Source organism: Euwallacea fornicatus, chromosome 17, assembly GCF_040115645.1.
Source record: "Euwallacea fornicatus isolate EFF26 chromosome 17, ASM4011564v1, whole genome shotgun sequence".
Taxonomy (NCBI): Eukaryota; Metazoa; Arthropoda; class Insecta; order Coleoptera; family Curculionidae; genus Euwallacea; species Euwallacea fornicatus.
In genome coordinates, this window is record NC_089557.1 from 3,366,202 (window position 1) to 3,385,456 (window position 19,255).

The window sequence follows — 19,255 nt, forward strand, 5'->3', positions numbered from 1 at the left end:
ATTAACACAGAATTGCTATGATCTCTTTTCAATTATAGTATTAAAAAAAGACAACCATACATTTCAAGAAAGATCTTTTGACAGTTGTGCCTTTAAGGTAAACAGCTGATCGTAATCATAAACTGTTTTGTAGCATGTAGATGTTTTATATTTTTCACATAATTTTAATTTATCAGTGTTTTCCTTTAATTAAATAAATACGAATACATGAGAGCAATGTGTGTGTAGAAATGGTGAGAAAAAATATTCATAATTGTTTTGTATTATTGACAATATTGATGTCATAAAACAGCTCTTGTATAATGATTCATAGTTTTAGAACAGTTGTGCACAATAAAATAGTCATTTAGAGAAGAAAAAAGTTATTTGAGAAATATATTACTTAGAAGATTAACTTATTTAGGTTTAAGCTAAAAGCGAAAATCAATGGTTGTATCAGAACTAGTATCATTTGTAACATGTGATATAGTATGTACAATGTTCAGAAGGAAGAAATCCTGCAATAAAAAACTTCTCGAACATAAACTTTATCTGGTAAGACTCAATTCAACTTTCAATTCATAAAATTATGCCTTACATCAGACATTCAACGGCCCCATTTACTTAATATTATTGGTTTGCAATAAACATACTTTGCAATTTTCAGGCCAGAGAGAACCCAGAACCCGACTTTGATATTTCTTCTTGTGACTTATCAGAGGTTCCCAATGGTATCTATTCACTCTGCAGAGTTTTCCTCAAGCAGTCTCTCATTCTCAACAAAAATCAATTATCTTCATTATCAGGAGGGGGTGACTTAAAAGATTTATCAGGTTTAAAAGTTCTCAATATATCCCACAATCAATTTGAATATTTGCCTAGTGATATTGGGTTGTTAACAAATTTAGAGGTAGACAGTAGCTTTTAGAAAAAAAGGACAGGGCTTAGTATATTTTAAACATTTTAGGAGTTTTATCTGGATAATAACAAACTGAAATCCTTGCCAAACTCACTGTGCAACTTAGTCAATTTGAAATGTCTTGGTTTAAATAATAACAAACTAAAATTACTGCCTGACGATATAGGAAATTTAAGCTCTTTAAAGATGTTAAACTTAGAAGGAAATGATATGCTAAAACAACTGCCAAAGAGTATTTGCAAAGCAAAACTTTTAAGTAATTTGTGTTTAGATAGTGAGAATTTTGTATACCCCCCCAGTGAAGTGGTTGCCAATGGTTTAGAGGCCTTAATGGATTATATTTGTATTGGTAATAAACTTATCTTGTATAAAATTGAGTGTAGATTTTGTTACAATTTTGTAGATGTTGGCATTGAATACACTCCCTCAAGTGAGGAATTTCTTGATGGAAAACAGGATAGAAATTTGGGAGAGATAAGTAAACCTGACCACTTTCAGGTAATTAGAATAGATTAAAGGAAATACTTATATTGTGTTAAATTTAAACTTCAAACTCATGAAGTAGCCTATAGATGAAATTTCAAGAAATATATAAAATTATTGTGTAATTATAAGCTGTGTATAGCTTAAAAACTGTTGGAGAAATTTCAATTTAACACACCTATTTTCCTCTAACATTGATACTAGATTAGCTCCAATTATTTTCAACATGCTGACTTATCTTTTATATTTTAGGAGAAAATTTGCGAGCTAGAGAGAAAAAAGGCATGTGTATTTTATTTTTTTACTCACACTTATTCATACTCATAGCTTAAAGCTTAGTAAAATTTACCTTTTCTTTCACTTATTGCTTCCTCCATGTAAGAGTTGAAATATATAAAATTTAAGTGCATAAATTTATCAAACATTTGCAGTTAAAGAAAGCGCAAGAGTTTCTAGAAATTGAGAAAAATAATGAATTAATGCAAAGACAGGAAATCGAATTGGCAAATGAGCACAAAGCTAACAGACAGAAGGTAGAATAATTATTTTCTTTTCCAATTTATTGGAATTCAAAGACAATCAAACTTTTCAGTTATTAGCCACAATTTCTCAAAGACAATCAAAGCTCGATTCTGCGCTCAATAGATTTCAACAAGGACGGGAAGCTGAGAGGTTCAAACTTATAGAACAGCTTCAAGAAGGTAAATTATAGTCATATATATTTAAAATAAACGTTAATTATCGATTTTAGCGGAAAATTACAATAGTACTTCTATAAACAAACTTTTAAAATTGGGTAAAGAACCAGTCTGGCAGCTGCTAGAGAAAGAGGAAGAGGAAAAAAGGAAACTTCTAAGTGCCGTTGATAAGTAAAAATGTTAAAAATCGTTTTAAGTTTTTGTATTAAATTAGATCTTTTAAGGTACAATGCAGATTTGCACAAAGCCGACATATTAGCTGCCATGCAAGACATTTTAAAGCAGGAAACTGAATTGTTTAATAAGTATAACAAAGATAAAACAGAAACGTCGAGAAGTATACTAGAATTGTTAGTTCAAATAATTATTATAGAATTGTTATACAACTAGGTGTGATTTAGGGAATTAGAAACTGACACCAAATTGGCGCGTATTTTAAAAGACCATGACATCCACAAAGCAAACTTAGTTGAAAACTTAGTTGAGGATAACCATTTGCAGAAGGCTGCAGTGAGTACCTTGTTGGAAAGGGGTGATGCTCGTAGTTGGGGCCTACTGCAGCAAGTAAGACTTGTTGAATCACAATTAGCTGCTCTCACCACTATTGAATTGGATAGAAGAAAATTAAAAATAGATGAGCATTTGGTATGTTTGGATATCCTTGGAAATGGCGTTTGATGGTATATAATACGTTCTAGAACGAGTTGGCTGAACAACGCGTGAACTTATCTACTCTATTAATGGATCTGCTCGAACAACAAAGAGAGAGACGCTCTCAACTCTTATCCACACTGCAAACTATGGAGGACAACATATGTGATAACTCCGAAGATTTTTGGTTAAGACAGTATCAGCGGCTGCTAGAAAAGTAGGTTTTATATGTCGTATTTTCCGATTCAAAATGTAAACTTTATTAGATTGCCTCAAGGGTTATCTCACGCTCAGAAGAACATGGATCCGAGATTGGCTGAAACCTTATTGTCTAATGGAGTTTTACATTGTCTACCGTTTTTGGCCAAATTGATGCAATCTCAATGTAATAATCAAGATTTTTAAATATATCATTGCAAATTATATATTTCAGCAAACCCCGAAAGCATAACTGAGTTAGACCTAATTGAAGCCGGAATTAGGATTCCATTTGATCGTCAAAAAATTCTAGATTCTTTGCACACCTATTCAAAAGAACGAATATCTTATGATCACATTCCATCAGCTCCTGAAGCTGAAGAAAATGAAGCCTCAGCTCCTCCCCCACCAGACGATGTTAAAGCCATAACCACTGTTGAATGTGTGATATGCTTAGATATAGAGGTAAGTTTTTATTTGCATTTGACAAACTGCATAGAAAAGTTACATTTCTATTTTTAAAATTTTCAGTGCCAAGTTATCTTTGTACCTTGCGGCCACTTTTGCTGCTGTTCTAATTGTTCAGGGCCAATGCGAGAATGTCCGTTATGCAGGACCAATATCGAGAGAAAAGTCACAATGTTGTTTTAATAGTTTTTGGGATTTTAGTAGCTCACACAACTTTTTAAAATACTGCTTTTATTGCGCTTTATTTACTTTTTATACACTAGACATCATCCAACTAGACGGATAAAAATATTAAGACAAATTTGTCAATGTTCTTTGAATCCTTGGAAACCCAAATTGAAAGCTAAAGACATTAATTTCATATTTCTCTGACCTTTAACATAAACACTTATGAACTTCCAGTTAGATTGTCTATTCTGTATATGCATGCTTAGGGGGTTTAATGATGAGCCAAAAGTGCCATATTAATTATTAAATTATCAGCGAAAGGAAACGAACATGTATGGACATTGAAGGAGAAGATATAAGAAGGAAAATTTACGCTGATCTACTATTCTCATTGAAATTATTTCACCAATGTTAATTATTGAATTATACAATACATGCAAATATAATCTTTTGTTTTTGTTTCATTTCTAACGTGCTTTGCCCAGAGTATCAAATTGAGTATGAAACTGTAAGAGTGTGAACAGAGAAACTAATTTTTTCTGTTATTGTAACTGGTCTTACTATACTTACTATACTTTATACTCATACTTTTTTAAGCCCACTTTTTGTGAAAAATTACAGGTAGTTGGCAAATATTGCCTGAAAGAAATAAGTGACCATATGGAATTTAGCCAGAAAAAAATTATATGTAACAGTTTACTGTCAAAATGATAAAATAAATATTAATCTATCTACATTTAAAATAAAAGAGTAGACAGAGAAAGCTGATTATATTATGATATTCAATCTCCACTTTCCTCATCCATTATCTCATCATCCTCATCTACCTCTGTTCCATTTTGCATCTTTTTTCCTTTAATCGCCGCCCCTTTCTTTGATTTTGCTTCTTTAAAATCTAAACAAAAACAGCTATGAAATTTTCCTCACAATCCAAATCACTTACCTTTTAAAAGCGACTTCAAAGGTGAAATAAAGTCATCAAACTCCAATTCCTCCAAAGCTGTAATAACGTCCTTTCCAAGCAGTGTTTTCCTATTTTCTCTTTTAGCCTCTTGGGATGCTTGTGAGGTTAGAAATAATACAAACACAGAAGCTGCTCTAGATAAAGCAGCTCTAGCGTCTTTTCCCACGGACACATGGTCTGGGAGAGAGTCTTTAATGATTCTAGCCACTGTGTTTGCTGGAAGATTTAAATCTTCTAATTTTTCCGCCATAATTAAGAAATTGAGTAGAAAGTAACTAATAGGATGGTTAAAATAGATCAATTGACGACAGTCGTGCAAATTAAGGCTTGTAATAGAAATTTAAAGCTTTAACAGTTGCCTTAATTCTGAATATAGGGGGGTTTATTTACATTTTCTATTGTGAGGTTAAGTTGAATAACAACAAAATTTCCCACCATCGCGATATGTCAAATGGCAACCCAATATGGCCGCTCGGATACAAATGAATACATCTTTTCAAGCGGCTATTTTAAATCGTTACGTTAACCAATAGCTCGTTAGGATGAATTTATATATTGATTAACAAAATTAATGAAAAAAAACAAAGATAGTTTCAACTATTGAAAATTATATTAACATGAATTGTTTTGTTTCAATATTATACAAACCTTAACATTAAAAATTCAACTGATTACAATATTAAATAGTCCTCTTATTTATGTTACTGTATCCAATTCCCACACAGGTCAACATCACTTTATCCGAACCCACACTCTCCCGTTCCTCATCACTGTTGTAATGTTCCAACTTGAAGGTAACACCAAAAAATTCACGCAAATTTCTTAAAAATCCTATTGAATATTCAGTTAAAGGCCCAATTATAATTTTTGAAACGTCCTTAGGCCCTAAAGCCATGTTTAGGATTGCTAAAACTTGGCTCGATGAATCTGTTACCCCACCTAGATAAATTTCATAGAGAAGTCTTTGAGCTGCTGCCATTCCTATGTTTTCTGGAATTGATGGTTCTTCACCTTGGGAAATATTATTAGAAACCTAAGAAATATTGTTAGATTTAGTGGTCTTTATAATAATTTTGAGTTTATTGCCTGTTCAGAAGAATATATAACTCCTTGGGTAGTCTCTGCATATAAATGTACACCAAATCCAGGACTTTTCCCAGCTTGCCTTCCTTTACACTGATCAGTGGTTATAAAAATATCAGGAAGAAAATTTAGTAAAACTCCTTTTGCCTTTTCAACCATTCTATTGGCCATTGCTGGTGACACTCTCAAGGCATATGCAGTTCCTAGCAAAAAAATATTAAGAATGAATAATTCATCTTATCATGTATAGCAATATTCGAATTTAGACAGGTTTTCACATATTACCCTCAAAGTGATGTCAAAAAAAATAAAGAGCCCATAGACTCTATTCAGCAATAATTACCTCTCACCCTTTTCACCATTCCACTCTCCAAGAACTGGATGGGTCTTAGTTTAGTCCGAATTGGACATTTAAAGACTACTTCTCCTCCACCCAAAGGTAACATGCCTAATTAAAATAAAAATTATAACATAAACAAAAGCACCTTTGCGTCATTAGTCACCTCTTTTTTTAATTTTAAATTCTAGGCCTTCATCATCAAAAATAAACCTCTTTAATGTCTCCATGAATGATGTTTTTAAAACATCTACTGAAGGGTCAATGTTATTACAAGTAACTCCTAGCAAGGTCACATTTAGGGGATGTTTGCAGAAGAAGCCAAGCATAAATAACACCTCCAAATAATAACCTAAAATTAATTTTATGGAAAGCTCAATAACTACTTTTAAAACTTTAATTTGAGGTTCAAAGGTATTCATAATTATTGCAATGAGCTTCATACCTATGCCTCTTTGGAGTGAGCAGTTATGTTCAACAGTGCCCCCAAACAGAAGTCCAGGTTGGAAATACAAAGTGGTTCCAGTTTCGTTAAGCTCAATGACGGTCCCGTTTGTGATTTTATCCAACAATCTAACTAAACTCACTTCAAATTCCCTGAGTCCAGGCTCATCTTCCAATACCCTAATATCACTTATTTTTACAGATTTGCCACTTAAAATCGACAAAACCAGTCGTTGTTTCAAAAGATTGCTGCCTTTGTAAAAAAGCGTGTTTCCTTTTTTGATGGCTCTGGACATTTTTAGTTTTTTTTTAATTTTAATTAATAAACTTTTATCTGAATAAACTTTACATTTGAAAGAGCAACATGTGAAGAAGTTTGGTTAGGATGGAAACAATAAACATTTTCAAGGTCAATGATAGCCAATTTCATGTTTTGATATATAAACATCTTTTTCTATTTTTCGTTATTAATAAAGGACGGAGAAAATCAATATTCAAACGTCATCGAAGAGAAACATCACAATGACGTCACATATCCCTTCTCCTGTTTCTCCATCGGGTCGTAGACTCCACGTCAAAAGTTAGTCCAATTTCTTGTATTATTTAATTTTTTGTTGTTATGCTAAATAGTCCAAATTTACGTAGGAAAGATAGTCGAATTTGTCGCTATCGCTTGTTATGATCACTTTATAGCTCTTTAATGTGATATTAGAAAAATACACCCCTAGACAAATATAGGAAATGGCGAGCCCTAGGACCCGACGTGTACTGCAAGAATTGAAACCCCAAAACGAAAATGATGTGAGTATCACAATTTCATTAATTATCATCTTAAAAAGTAATTAATTTCTATTCGTCAAATCTTAATTCCAATAAAATATGGCTCCATATGGAGGAGACAGTAATATATTTTTCAGGTTTTATTTCTCTGTAAAGAAAGAGTGTGTTAGAGTATTTTTCTCAGAAAATGATCAATGCTGTCATTGCACTGAATGAAGTCCCTTAAATCTATTGAAAATTTCGGAACGTTGTTTAAACATTTTAAGGTTTTTATATGTGTTTATTTATATGTATATAGTGTTTCCTAAATTATTTTAAGACTTCCCAATTTTAATTTATCTCCCTATATGAATCTTAAACCAGATTTGGTGACTGGTTTTGGAAACATAACAGAAGCATAGCACAATCACTTTGAGAACTTGTTATTTATTAAAATTGTTGTCTTGTTTGGTTACAACCTTTTTTGTTTTGGTCAAAAATCATATTTATTTTCTTAGAAATGCTTCGAATGTGGGACTCACAATCCACAATGGGTGTCAGTAACTTATGGCATCTGGATATGCCTGGAATGTTCTGGAAAACACAGAAGTCTTGGAGTCCATTTATCTTTTGTGCGATCAGTCACCATGGACAAATGGAAAGACATTGAATTAGAAAAAATGAAGGTGTGAAAAATTCATGTTAATACCCAACTTTATATCTTTAGTTTTAAAGTCTTTTGAATTGTGTTTGGTACCCTTAGTGTTGAGATTTAGAATGATAATGACACTGATTTTTTAAATGAGACTACTGCCAATAAAGTGAAAAAACCTGACACTTAAGGATACTAAACACACATGCAATTAACACATAGACTGGAACAGAATATTTCACTATATTTACCCATAAAATTACTCAGTTAAATATCACTAAACAGAATCATTGTTACTGTTATTATAAATATGATAAATATTTCATGTAGTGAAAACTCATGAGAATACCAAATGTGATTGCTCCATGAGTAACATAATGATGAGCACAAATCAGAAATTAAATTCATAATTTTATAAATTATCAAATTTCCTCCTTGGTTCCTGTAAAAATAGTAGATTGATATTTAAATAGTAAGCCAATTTATCAATATAGTCTTAATTTTAACACAATGTAATTCTTATAGAAACACTAAAATTGAGTGTTAATGAAATGTTTACATTCCATAGAAACTGCTTTTCTATTGAATTTAACAGCATATATGAATATTTTCATCCTAAATGATTAAATGTGCAGGTAGGAGGTAATAGAAATGCCAGAGTATTCTTTGAAGCCCAACCTGATTGGGATGATACAATGACCATTCAGCAAAAATACAACTCTAAAGCTGCTGCTTTGTATAGAGACAAAGTAAGTCATGATATCCATTAAATTCATTATTAAACTAACATGGGAAACATTCTTAGATATCTACTCTTGTACAAGGTAAACCATGGGATGAAAGAAAATCACCAGCTCAAAACCATACAAGCAACTACATTTCGCCTTCACAAACTAACTCCACTTCTAGTAACAATTATTCAAATTCTTCCTATCAGAACTACAACTCCTCAACTTCTAACAACAGTTACCAAGGCGGGTATCAGAATTATAATTCGCTTGAATTTAAAAACCAGACAGAGCAATTCTTTGCAAAAAGACAGGCTGACAATGCTAGCAGACGAGAGTGAGTGGTATTAACAAATTATTCTATACTAAAAGGCTAAATTGATGGTTTTTATAGTGATTTGCCTCCAAGCCAGGGGGGCAAATACAGCGGTTTTGGTTACACAAAAGAAACACCACCTAGGAGTCAGTCACAAGAGTTTGTAGATACAGCTCTGTCCTCTTTAGCCAGTGTAGGTTTTTCTTATCTATATGTTCTATGGGGTGTAAAGATGACTTTTTAGGGGTGGTCATTCCTGTCATCCTCAGCAACCAAAGTAGCCAGTAAGGCGACTGAAAACGTAGTTAAATATGGAGGAATGGCAACTCAGAAGGTAGTTGATATTAGCTCTCATGTAGGCGAAAAGGTTCGTTTTAGTTTGTTTTATTTTTGCCTCATCCAGTTAAGTTTATTATGAGTTATTTCTTATTATTTTGGTTTTGTTGCGAGTGTAGGTGAAAGAAGGGACTTTGGCTCAAGACGTTAGTAGTCAAGTGTCAAGCTTAGCCACTAAGGTATGTTCTTATTTTAATCATATTCCAATTCATTCACTATTTTTTTGATTAATTAGTTAGTGAGAATTCTGGTTTTACTTTTTTGGTAGTATGGGGTTGGGTTTGTTTAGATGGGGGAGTTAGGCCGCAGGGGTTGGAAGGAAGTGAGCGGTACGAATTCGCAACCGGGATCGGGTGGGTATGGCCAAGTGGGCGGGGAGAACTACCACTCTCCGGGCGAAAGATCTTCTTTGGTTAGTAGTGGTAATGGTTATGGGCGGGAAGACGATTGGAGCACTGGCAGTCAGCAGGGATCAAAGTAAGTTGTTACTGACATTTCTCTATATTAATTTAACATTAAAAACAATTGGTAACCATTTGAATATAACAATTATTAATTTTCCCTTTCAGAGCTTCTAGTCCTAAATCTCCAAACAACTGGGAATCCTCAAGTTGGGGCTATCAGAATGATACCCCGTCTGGCGGTTACCAATTTGATTACAGGTGAGTTGTTTCAGTTGAGTTGATTAACATTACCTTCCTTACTTTCTGTTATTTTTACATGGGACTCACAGAGATTATTCATCAAACACAAGCATAACAACATCTCCAACTGATACTAAAACTTCTTCCAGTAAAAAAGAGAAGAAAAAAGAAACAAAAAAACCAGCTGTAGACGATAAATGGGGCGACGATGAGCTTTGGGAAAGTTTAAATAACTAAATCTGGAGTCTTAGACATTTTTATGAGAGATTTACTAATATTTTTTACTTGTTTTTTAAGTACATTTTAAGCTCAACTTTGGTCCTGTTTTGGTGCCAAGTATCCTCTCTGTGGGTGAGAAAACATAGAAATCTTTAGATAGCAAAAAGTCAACATATTGAAACCCAGATATTGCTAACAATTTTTTTATATCTTTCAAGTTTTTAGAGGTGAGAATAAGTAAAAGTTACATGTTTTTATATTTTACTCTGATTGTTTATTAAGTGATTAATGTAGAAGAGGAGAAATGTATAGTGTATAGACCATAAGATTGCAATTAATTAAAACCTCTTAGTTATTGACTTCTAGCTAGTCAAAATCATCAAAAGCGCGTTTCTGAATAATAGTTATTTCATAATTGCATTACTTTCAATTTTAGAGGATTTTAAATATTTGTGCGAAATGGATATGTTTCAAAATATAAGGAGGTATTCAACGAGTGACACCTCCTTCTCTTATACCGTAAAATAGAAAGAAATTGAGTAAAAAGATTCTTATGAAAGTTTTATGTTTACAATTTAAGGATGGATGTCGCTTCGTTGAATAATCGTATATGCTAAACTATTGCCAAAATATGTTGGATATGAGAATGAGTACAAGTGTTATAAAATGGGAACTAGAGTAGTCAAGCTCTTTGGTTTCGAGTTAGAAGACCTGAATTTGGGCGATTTTTTAATTTTTTTTTGATTCTACATAATTTTAAGATATTTTAAACAAACCGTAGATTTCTACAAAGGACAATTTTGGTTATGACCTCTTTGCACACATAAATATTGTAAGAAATGTAAGTTTGTAGTTTTTATACGTATTTCACGCGAAGACTTTTTGTTTCCCTCGATTTTCATTTTCTTTGCCACTTTGACCATAAAATGTGTTTAAAACATAAGTATTGTCATTCATAATAGATAAACGAGACGTAAATTCATTATGGAAGTCAGTATAATAATCTAAACTTGCGGGTTTATTGCACTTTATTCAAATTTTATCTAATTGTAATTGGAAGTAATTTTCCGTCCTGCCTTAAACTTGCTTTCCCGATTTTTGTTTCAGTAGGACCAAAGGTGGAATTCGTAATTTCTGTGGGTAAAGTCCAGAGTGTTGAAATAGACACAGAAATTTTTTGCAAGTATATAATCTGCATCAGGGCCATTGTTCCTGCCAAATTCGGTTGGAATTATGTTGTTACAGATATCGAATGCAAATTTAAAGGTGTTTATTTTTGAAAAAAAAATAAGGGTCTGTCACATTGAACTCAATTATAGGAACCTATATAGGAATATCTTTATCCTATTGAGAGGGCTGAATATTACTAGGTTTGGCAATTTAAATATTGATTTTATTAGTATTAGCAATACAATTTTTAACAAAGAAATTGTGGTTAACATATGCTTATTTTATTTTTTATCTTGCTTTGGTTATATATTTCTTTTAGGTAGAACTTACACTACCTATACACAAGGACACATGTTGCTCGGTATTATTAATACATACATAATTAATCATTGTACGTAAGTAAATTTATGTATGTATGATTTGTATCTGTAATAGATGTATAAAGTAAATCTGTTATTACTGTATGAACTGTAATTAAAAATATATCCAATAACATATTTTTACATCTTACTTTGTTTTATTTTAGTGTGTATCGTGACCAAGGAGTAATAAAAAATCAATATTGTATGCTGACCATTAAGGATGTATTTATATTTTATCACAAAACACTTACTACAATAATTTCTGCCAATAGTTCTGTTATATTAATGACTAGCTGAGCCTAAAAGTACCTAAGGATAAATAACAAACAACTCGCTTAAGAATAATTTGAAGAACGGATCGGGTCCACTTAGACGAGAGTCGGTTTCTTTCGATTTATGAATTCGGGTCAAAACAACTTATAATTTAAAAATCATGTTCTGTCGCTCTTTTGTTCTAATCCATTGCCAATTCTATGAATATAATTCATAAATGAGAAAATAGGGGTTTGGATCGCAAATCCCTGTCCCCTACTAATTAAAAAAAAATTCTTTAGGGGAATAAAAAAGAAAGCGTGCCACATCACAACAACTTGAATTTGAACTAAAAACTGGGAATCGCGATTTCTTAATTATAATTTCGCAAGTGTCGAAAGAAACCGGCTGAGGCACCAACATTTTATATTAAAAAAATTTATAACTTACAATTGGTTTAAAAGTGCACACGAACTGTAAAGTCGTGTGCAACTCCTAAACCGCACTTTAGTCTAAGAAATGGATGCCGCTCTGCAAATATGAAAAACTTTGCACACATTGGAACTATAATATTAACTTTCAAAATGGCAAATACTTAGATGTGACTCTAAAATTTTTTATCCTTAATACTTAACATTAATTTCTGGACTAACACGATTCAAGACCGTTTCATGTCTGGCAAAGCAGAGCGAATATGCATTAAAGCACAATAAATTATTTGTTTTAAAATTGAAACCAAATATATCTCAATAATCTGTAATGGAAAGAAAGACCGCTTTAAGCTTTAATAAGTTTATAACTGTTTTAGAGTGCACTAGGTGGTAGTTAAAACACTGAGAACTATGTAAATGCGATTTAATAATATATATCTTTTTCGATCGAAGTAAAGGTATCTAACATAAACCTCCGGAATATTCGTCCTCATCTTCTGCAGTTGCCCTTTCCTCCATATCTCTTGTAGATTCCTTCCCTCGCCCTTCTGAAGGAATGTACTAAAGGCAAAATTACACTACTTCATTTTTGTATCTTCCTGACAAGTATTAATCTTACCTCGTCATTTTGAGGCCTAACTCGCTTGTATTCATCTGTAGCATTTTCTATAATTGGTTTTTTCTGGGTCACGACAGTGCCTTGAGGTAAAGGCAAATCCCGGGCTAAAATCGCGTATTCTACATCCATATGCTTGATAAAAGGGTCGTTTAGAGCGCGTTTTGCGTTGTCCCTGTCTTCCTCATCGTAGGCCTGAAGCAACATTTCTAAGTTTTGGATTTCGGGAGGATCGCAGTAGTTCCCTAATAGATGACAACACATTCATAACTCTATTTTTAGTTAATGGCCACTCGATTAATGACAGAAATGACAATTACAAAAATTTATATTGGGGAAGCAATTGCAAAAGGAATTATTATGTCCAAAGTCTTGAATGACATCGTTTGCATCTTCAATCTTGGCATTTATTTACCTTACAATAGAATACTTGTTCACAGCCTAAGAATACCCAAAAACGAAACCTGGACAAAATTATGAACCTATTTTTGAGGAATTAAAGAGGCAGAAATTTTTTAAGGTAAGGTAGGTGACAACATAAACTTTTAAATTTACTATTTTTTTGTTAATTGAAGACTGGTAAAACACCACTTACCCCACTCTTTAAATGCCTTTTCTGCTGCAACAATATCTCCCCTTGCCAACTGAACCAACACTAAAGCCACTACCAAACGCCCTACTGCCTGAATTGACTCATGAGCTTGATGAATTCCTATCTCCCTTCTTATGGCATCTGCAGCTTGATCATATCTAGTAAATACCCAATTTGAACTTTAAAACAAAGCTGCGCATCTTTAGATGACTTACTGTTGCAACTTGACATGTAATCTTGCCACTTTACTGGTATACTCTGCAGCTTGACGCTGATTATCTTGTATCTAATGAAGAATCTGTAAAATACCATTCTATTTTCAATTGGATACTACTTACCCCTGCTATATCAGCTGCATGCCGGAATAAATTTAATGCCTCCATGGGACATTGTGATTCCAAGATTTTTGCAGTTTTCTCTAAAGTGGCTGTTGCAGAATCTGGATTTCCTTGACTCTGGAACATGTGGGCAGCCCTTTCTGCCATGTCATAAATGTCTCTGAGGTCCCCCATTTCTTTACAAATTAGTATGCACTGGTCTAAGGCCTTTGCAGCGTAGAAAAGTCTGTGATTTTGCAATTAAGGAATATCATTTTGTTTGATGGATTATGTTAATTTGAATATTTTAAAAAGAATACCCTCTGTTTTGTCTGTGATATTCTGCAGCTTTGAGTAGACAATCCCTGCATTGCTGGTAGGATTTTGCATTCCGGAAACATGTAGCTATTTGCCACAATAGGTTGATAATTATTATCTTTTATAAGTATGTATAGGTCTTCAGAAGTTAATTACTATACCTGCTTTAGTATATTCTTCAGCAGCAGTCTCATAATCAGGTCGCCACTTGAGAAGGGAAGTTTTTAGACTAATGGAAGATCATGCCATTAATTTTTCACTTGATACAATAGGTCAATTAAAATGTTAGTAAAAAAATTTACTATAAGACTTCTTGGTACTATAAAGACCAATTTTTTTTCTCTCCTCACCTACCCCTCCCAGTATGTATTTTTCAGAAGTCAGTGAGGCTTTAATTAAGAAGGCACAAATGACCTAATTAAATATATATTTTCTCCATATGAATGACTCAATGGTCCCTACCTCTTTTCTGCGTTTTTGATATGTTCCAGCCCTTCCTCTACCTTTCTATTTCCAGCCATAATTTCTAAACACAACTTTCAGAACCCTGCTTCAAACTGTCTAAAATTGAATATTAATTTAAACCTCCATTGAATTTTTCAAAAAAAATCATTTGCACGCTTTCCATTAAGATTACTTTGAATATTCCAATAAACTCCACTGTCTTCCAATATTTTCTATTATTTTTATAATTTAACTTTGTCATTGTCAGTGTCAATGTCTTGAGCAGATGTTTGTAGTTAAAATTAAAAACAGATTAAAATCTACATTCTTTACAAGACACATTGTAGAACATTCTTCAATATAAATGTCAAATTTGGCAGCTCAAAAGACACGTAATTATTTTGAGGTTATGAAAATAAAAATTTTAGTTCGGATTTGAATCCTGATGCAGCTAAAATGGCTAATTTTCGATCAATATATAAAGTACAAGTGTTTTTAACTATATTAATCCACTTAACGTTGGCTTTGTACGAGGATCAAGTAGGTAAATTTGACTGGAAACGATCCTTTGTCGGAAAAGTTAAGTTCGTAAGCTGGGAAGCAAGGCGCATTATCGTAGCCACCGAGGAGAACGTCTTGGCCAGCCTCGACCTAAAAACCGGAGATATTCAATGGAGACAACTCCTGGAGGAGCCCAGTGATAGCCAGATCCAGTTGCTCCTTGTAGGAAAGGAGATATTAACTGTATCAGGATCAGGGAACAATTGGCTAGTCCGAACATGGGAGCTCAGCACTGGAGGGCTCTTGAATGAGTGGCCTTTAAATGCGGAGCGGATCATCCCTAGTGCCTTTAGCATTGCAGATGGAAAGCTGTTTCATTTAGTGCCAATTGCCGAGTCTCATTTAGAATCTACTGTGTATCCTTTATCTCAGAGTGACAAAGTAAAGCCATCTGTAAGAAAGATACCAGCTCCTTGGATCACAGGAATATCTGACTGTGTTACAGCAAATTCCTACTTTGTTTGCCTCAAATCAAATCAGATTTACTTCATAGACTTATTACAAGAAAACAGTGATTTTGTGTCAAAAAATGTGGAAGCTGTAATTGGGACAGTAGCTTACAATGTAGTCCTAATTCAACTCAATCAAGAAGAACCAGCAGTGCTTGTGCGCTACAGTAATGAGGCTAAATTGCTAGTGTTGAAGGGGAATGACATTATAACCAAGTTATTTGATGTGATGCCAAATGCTGTGACTGTCAGTGAGGAAGGCAGGAAAGTGATTTATCAACTAGAAGCCAATGATAACAATAAAGATAAGTTAATTAGAGTGAATTCCAAAGATTATGAAAGTGGAAGGGACTTGTTGGGAGTTGATTTAGATTATCCTATAGGACTTGGAGCACCAATAATCTTAGGGGGGCTCACCAGAAACTCAGTAACAGATTTGCTGTTAAGTACCACTGACCATGCCCTATTGCTAGTACGGCTACCTGAAAGCAAAATTTTGTGGACTAGAGAAGAGGCCTTGAGCAGCATTTTGGCAACAGAATTTATTGAGCTACCAGTGTCTGAATTGGATGCATCAATTGAACATGAGTTTGATGAAAGTGGGGGTGTTATTAGTATGTTCACACATAGAATCTCCACTCAAGTCAATCAACTTTACAACTTGTTGTTTGGTAATCAATTGCTAAGTACTAGTGGCATGGTTAGAGATGAGTTTGGGCTTCACAAAATTATAGTAGTGGCCACAAGAGCTGGAAAACTCTTTGCCATTGACACCTTATCAGGCTCAATTGCCTGGAGTTATCGCCTGCCCAATGTGCAGCCCTTCATAAGGATAAATGGGGAAGAGAAGGTAATTTTGTTAGTCCAAAGAACTGCACAATATGCACCTCTGCCTGCTCAGTGCATTTTATTGGCACAAGATGCCATAACAGGTCAAGGTATTTTGTTCCAATTTGATCCAATCAGTGGCCATTCTTCAGAGGGAATTCAAAGACTTTCATATAAAATATTTCAAGCAGTATTACTGCCCCACCAAAACAAGAACTTCTTAAAACCAATTTTAGTGTTGTCTGACCAAAATGAATTACACTTATACCCTATAGAATCATTTTCAATGATTAAAGACTATTTGTCAACCACATTTTTATATACTGTAGACCCAATAACCTCCACATTAACAGGGTTTAGTCTTAGATACAGTGAAGAAAATTCATTAAGAGTGACCCCAACTTGGGATATCAAATTAAACCCTTCAAAAATAGTGGAAGTTAGTGCCAAACGTCCTAATGAGAGGGTACACTCACAAGGGAAAGTGCTATATGATCGCTCAGTATATTATAAATATGTTAATCCTAATTTGCTGGCTGTAGCCACAGTTAACCCTGACCAAATCCATCGCACAGTGGTAAGTATTTACCTCATAGATGGTGTAACAGGTCTAGTTCTATATTCAGTGTCTCATAAGAGAGCCAAAGGCCCTATTCATTTAGTACACTCAGAGAATTGGTTAGTTTACTCATACTTCAATGAGCGATTCAGAAGAATGGAGATTTCAGCCATAGAACTGTATGAAGGACACTTGCAAACTAACAGCACAGTTTTCAGTTCCTTTGCAGTGCACCAGTTACCAGACATTCAAAGTCAATCTTATATTTTGCCAGCAGTACCCGTCAAAATGGCTGTGACTCTTACTGAAAGAGGCATCACAAATAAATTCTTACTAATTGCTCTCTCCAATGGAGCAGTAGTAGAGATCCCCTGGTTATTGCTGCAGCCACGATTTCCTGGCATGCCATGCGGTCTTGAAGAGAGCTGTATTCCATATATTCCGGAAATTCCCCTTCACTCTGAAGCAATAATTAATTACAACCAAACTCTAAGCAGGATAAGAGGGATAGAAATCGCGCCAGCTCGTCTGGAATCTACAAGCCATATTCTAGTCCATGGCCTTGATATCTTCTACACCCGTGTGGCCCCTTCAAAGACCTTTGATCTTCTGAAGGATGACTTCGATCACCGCTTGATCGTGCTGGTTCTTTCACTACTGATTGCAGCATCTTTCATTACCAAACATCTGGCAGCCCGCAAAATGTTAAAACAAGCATGGAAGTGATGTATTTAGGTAAAGCAGGTTAATAGTGAATTTGTTGTTTTTTCTGTTCTAAGTATAAATTAAATGTGTTCGCATTAGGTAGGTTCAGTGAGATAGCACTTTGTACATTATTTGTGTGTTGGAACATGGTGTGGACATATGGATAGGGACATTGTTGTAATTTATTATAGCTAGCATCAGGTTTTGTGTTATAAGATTAGTTGTCACTTAAATCCAGACTATTAACTAAAGGTACCAATGTAAGTCACCCTCGGGGCCATATTCAATAAATATTCTGGATCTGGATCAAAACCATTTATTCTGATATTGTGCAATCTGTTAAATATTTCAGGTATTTTATACTATGCTTAGCTGTTGGAGACTATGGTGGAAATCCAATTAAGGACATATATTTCCGTAATTTGGTTTCTTCTTAAATCTGAAAATTTCCATTTGAGATTGTACAAGCAACATATCCTAGAGAACTCATAACATATGAAATATAATACCATACATTTTTGCATTTAGTTTTTCCTCCGCCATAAAATTGAGATTAGGGGTCTCGGAAGTCATAAGAGAAGAAATAAAGAAATATTTTTAATAATCTACTTGCAGACTTCAAAGCATTTTAATATAATTAACACTGAATGATTGCACATAAGACTATAATATTTCAGTTACTTCGTTTTGAATTTTTAACTGATGGTGAACCTTCAGAAAACGTTTGTGCGCCGTTGGTGCTTGCTGGGTATGTAAGTGTAGTAATAATTAAGTCATTACCTATAGAGCAAAAATCCGTTTTGTTGGGATATCACATAATAGCACATAAAATAACAAATTATCATCATTGGGTGACTGATCGTTGTATGTATACATAATATGGATTTTTTTGTAAAAAAAGTATTCTATATGTAAATATTTATTATATATTATTGTTACGAATCGTAATGTGGATGTAATAAATATAAAAACCAATTGACTTTTATTATTATTCTTGTTGCACTTGGGGGGCCATTAAGTGAAACACCCTGTATGAATTGAAAGAAAGTGACTTTGACCAGGACTAAGAGGTTTGAAAATACGTAATATTGGATCGTTTTATGTAGTATATGTCGGAATAACACAGGGAACATTTTTCATAGTTAATAAATGTTAGTAGAGAAAGACAGACTAACGAATTTATTACTACTCGACCGGGCCTATCCATCTCTTGCTCTTGCCTTTTATTGTTATTTCTCGGGAGAAACTCCACTCCAAAACGGGATTCCCCGACACTTGACCTTTTAGTAGCGGTGATAGTAGTAACGTTATTCTACGATGTTTCATCCCTAAAAGGTTCTGCCATCTTTAACCTGATCTTATTATTAATTCTAATACCATTATATTAAAATGTATGAACTAGTAAATCCTCGATATATACATACATATATATTTGAACTAAAATTGATACTCTACAAACTCGGAGAAATCATAAAATGCATAATAACACGAACAGGATATGTTACATATGTAAGTACCATAACAGTTTCACTATAACAAACTAAATTTTAAAAGAAAGGGAAGTATCAAGTGCCTATAGAGACGATTAAAGGGTTGCCAAAAGGT

At 33.7% G+C, this 19,255-nt stretch overlaps 6 protein-coding genes across 12 annotated transcripts; 3 read left to right on the plus strand and 3 right to left on the minus strand.

Moving 5' to 3' along the window:
• Positions 1-103: 103 nt before the first annotated feature.
• Positions 104-4,015, plus strand: LOC136344337 (E3 ubiquitin-protein ligase LRSAM1-like). 5 transcript variants are annotated; one of them, XM_066291693.1, is made up of 15 exons: positions 104-233; positions 314-534; positions 647-889; positions 947-1,247; positions 1,302-1,396; positions 1,634-1,663; positions 1,813-1,914; positions 1,974-2,082; positions 2,133-2,250; positions 2,304-2,429; positions 2,481-2,724; positions 2,778-2,947; positions 2,997-3,115; positions 3,164-3,393; positions 3,460-4,015. In XM_066291693.1, exons 2-15 carry the CDS (start codon positions 427-429, stop codon positions 3,577-3,579), a joined length of 2,115 nt encoding a protein of 704 aa, XP_066147790.1. In that variant the 5' UTR covers positions 104-233; positions 314-426; the 3' UTR covers positions 3,580-4,015. The 5 variants fall into 5 exon arrangements, with proteins under 5 accessions (XP_066147790.1, XP_066147792.1, XP_066147791.1 ...); XM_066291695.1 differs by having other exon boundaries at positions 106-233; positions 404-534; XM_066291694.1 differs by having other exon boundaries at positions 116-233; positions 320-534.
• Positions 4,016-4,230: 215 nt separating this feature from the next.
• Chrac-14 (DNA polymerase epsilon subunit 3 Chrac-14) lies at positions 4,231-4,950 on the minus strand. The gene is made up of 2 exons (XM_066291703.1): positions 4,508-4,950; positions 4,231-4,459 (listed from the first exon to the last, which is right to left on the minus strand). Exons 1-2 carry the CDS (start codon positions 4,776-4,778, stop codon positions 4,347-4,349), a joined length of 384 nt encoding a protein of 127 aa, XP_066147800.1. The 5' UTR covers positions 4,779-4,950; the 3' UTR covers positions 4,231-4,346.
• A 169-nt stretch (positions 4,951-5,119) lies between these two features.
• Rtc1 (RNA terminal phosphate cyclase 1) lies at positions 5,120-6,780 on the minus strand. The gene is made up of 5 exons (XM_066292490.1): positions 6,394-6,780; positions 6,115-6,300; positions 5,955-6,059; positions 5,615-5,814; positions 5,120-5,561 (listed from the first exon to the last, which is right to left on the minus strand). The coding sequence occupies exons 1-5, from the start codon at positions 6,686-6,688 to the stop codon at positions 5,208-5,210; spliced, it is 1,140 nt and encodes a 379-aa protein (XP_066148587.1). The 5' UTR covers positions 6,689-6,780; the 3' UTR covers positions 5,120-5,207.
• A 146-nt stretch (positions 6,781-6,926) lies between these two features.
• On the plus strand, positions 6,927-11,721 carry ArfGAP1 (ADP-ribosylation factor GTPase-activating protein 1). Of its 3 annotated transcripts, none has more exons than XM_066292487.1 (10): positions 6,927-7,193; positions 7,670-7,837; positions 8,439-8,552; positions 8,609-8,868; positions 8,926-9,040; positions 9,092-9,214; positions 9,303-9,362; positions 9,473-9,660; positions 9,753-9,845; positions 9,917-11,721. In XM_066292487.1, the coding sequence occupies exons 1-10, from the start codon at positions 7,134-7,136 to the stop codon at positions 10,062-10,064; spliced, it is 1,329 nt and encodes a 442-aa protein (XP_066148584.1). In that variant the 5' UTR covers positions 6,927-7,133; the 3' UTR covers positions 10,065-11,721. The 3 variants fall into 3 exon arrangements, with proteins under 3 accessions (XP_066148584.1, XP_066148585.1, XP_066148586.1); XM_066292488.1 differs by having other exon boundaries at positions 9,092-9,181; XM_066292489.1 differs by lacking the exon at positions 9,303-9,362 and having other exon boundaries at positions 9,092-9,181.
• A 57-nt stretch (positions 11,722-11,778) lies between these two features.
• On the minus strand, positions 11,779-14,777 carry LOC136344756 (gamma-soluble NSF attachment protein-like). The gene is made up of 8 exons (XM_066292491.1): positions 14,567-14,777; positions 14,266-14,333; positions 14,107-14,191; positions 13,808-14,033; positions 13,685-13,755; positions 13,473-13,627; positions 12,881-13,122; positions 11,779-12,822 (listed from the first exon to the last, which is right to left on the minus strand). The coding sequence occupies exons 1-8, from the start codon at positions 14,623-14,625 to the stop codon at positions 12,724-12,726; spliced, it is 1,005 nt and encodes a 334-aa protein (XP_066148588.1). The 5' UTR covers positions 14,626-14,777; the 3' UTR covers positions 11,779-12,723.
• A 101-nt stretch (positions 14,778-14,878) lies between these two features.
• Positions 14,879-18,625, plus strand: EMC1 (ER membrane protein complex subunit 1). The gene has a single exon (XM_066292486.1). It carries the CDS (start codon positions 15,005-15,007, stop codon positions 17,669-17,671), a length of 2,667 nt encoding a protein of 888 aa, XP_066148583.1. The 5' UTR covers positions 14,879-15,004; the 3' UTR covers positions 17,672-18,625.
• The last annotated feature ends 630 nt before the right edge of the window (positions 18,626-19,255 follow it).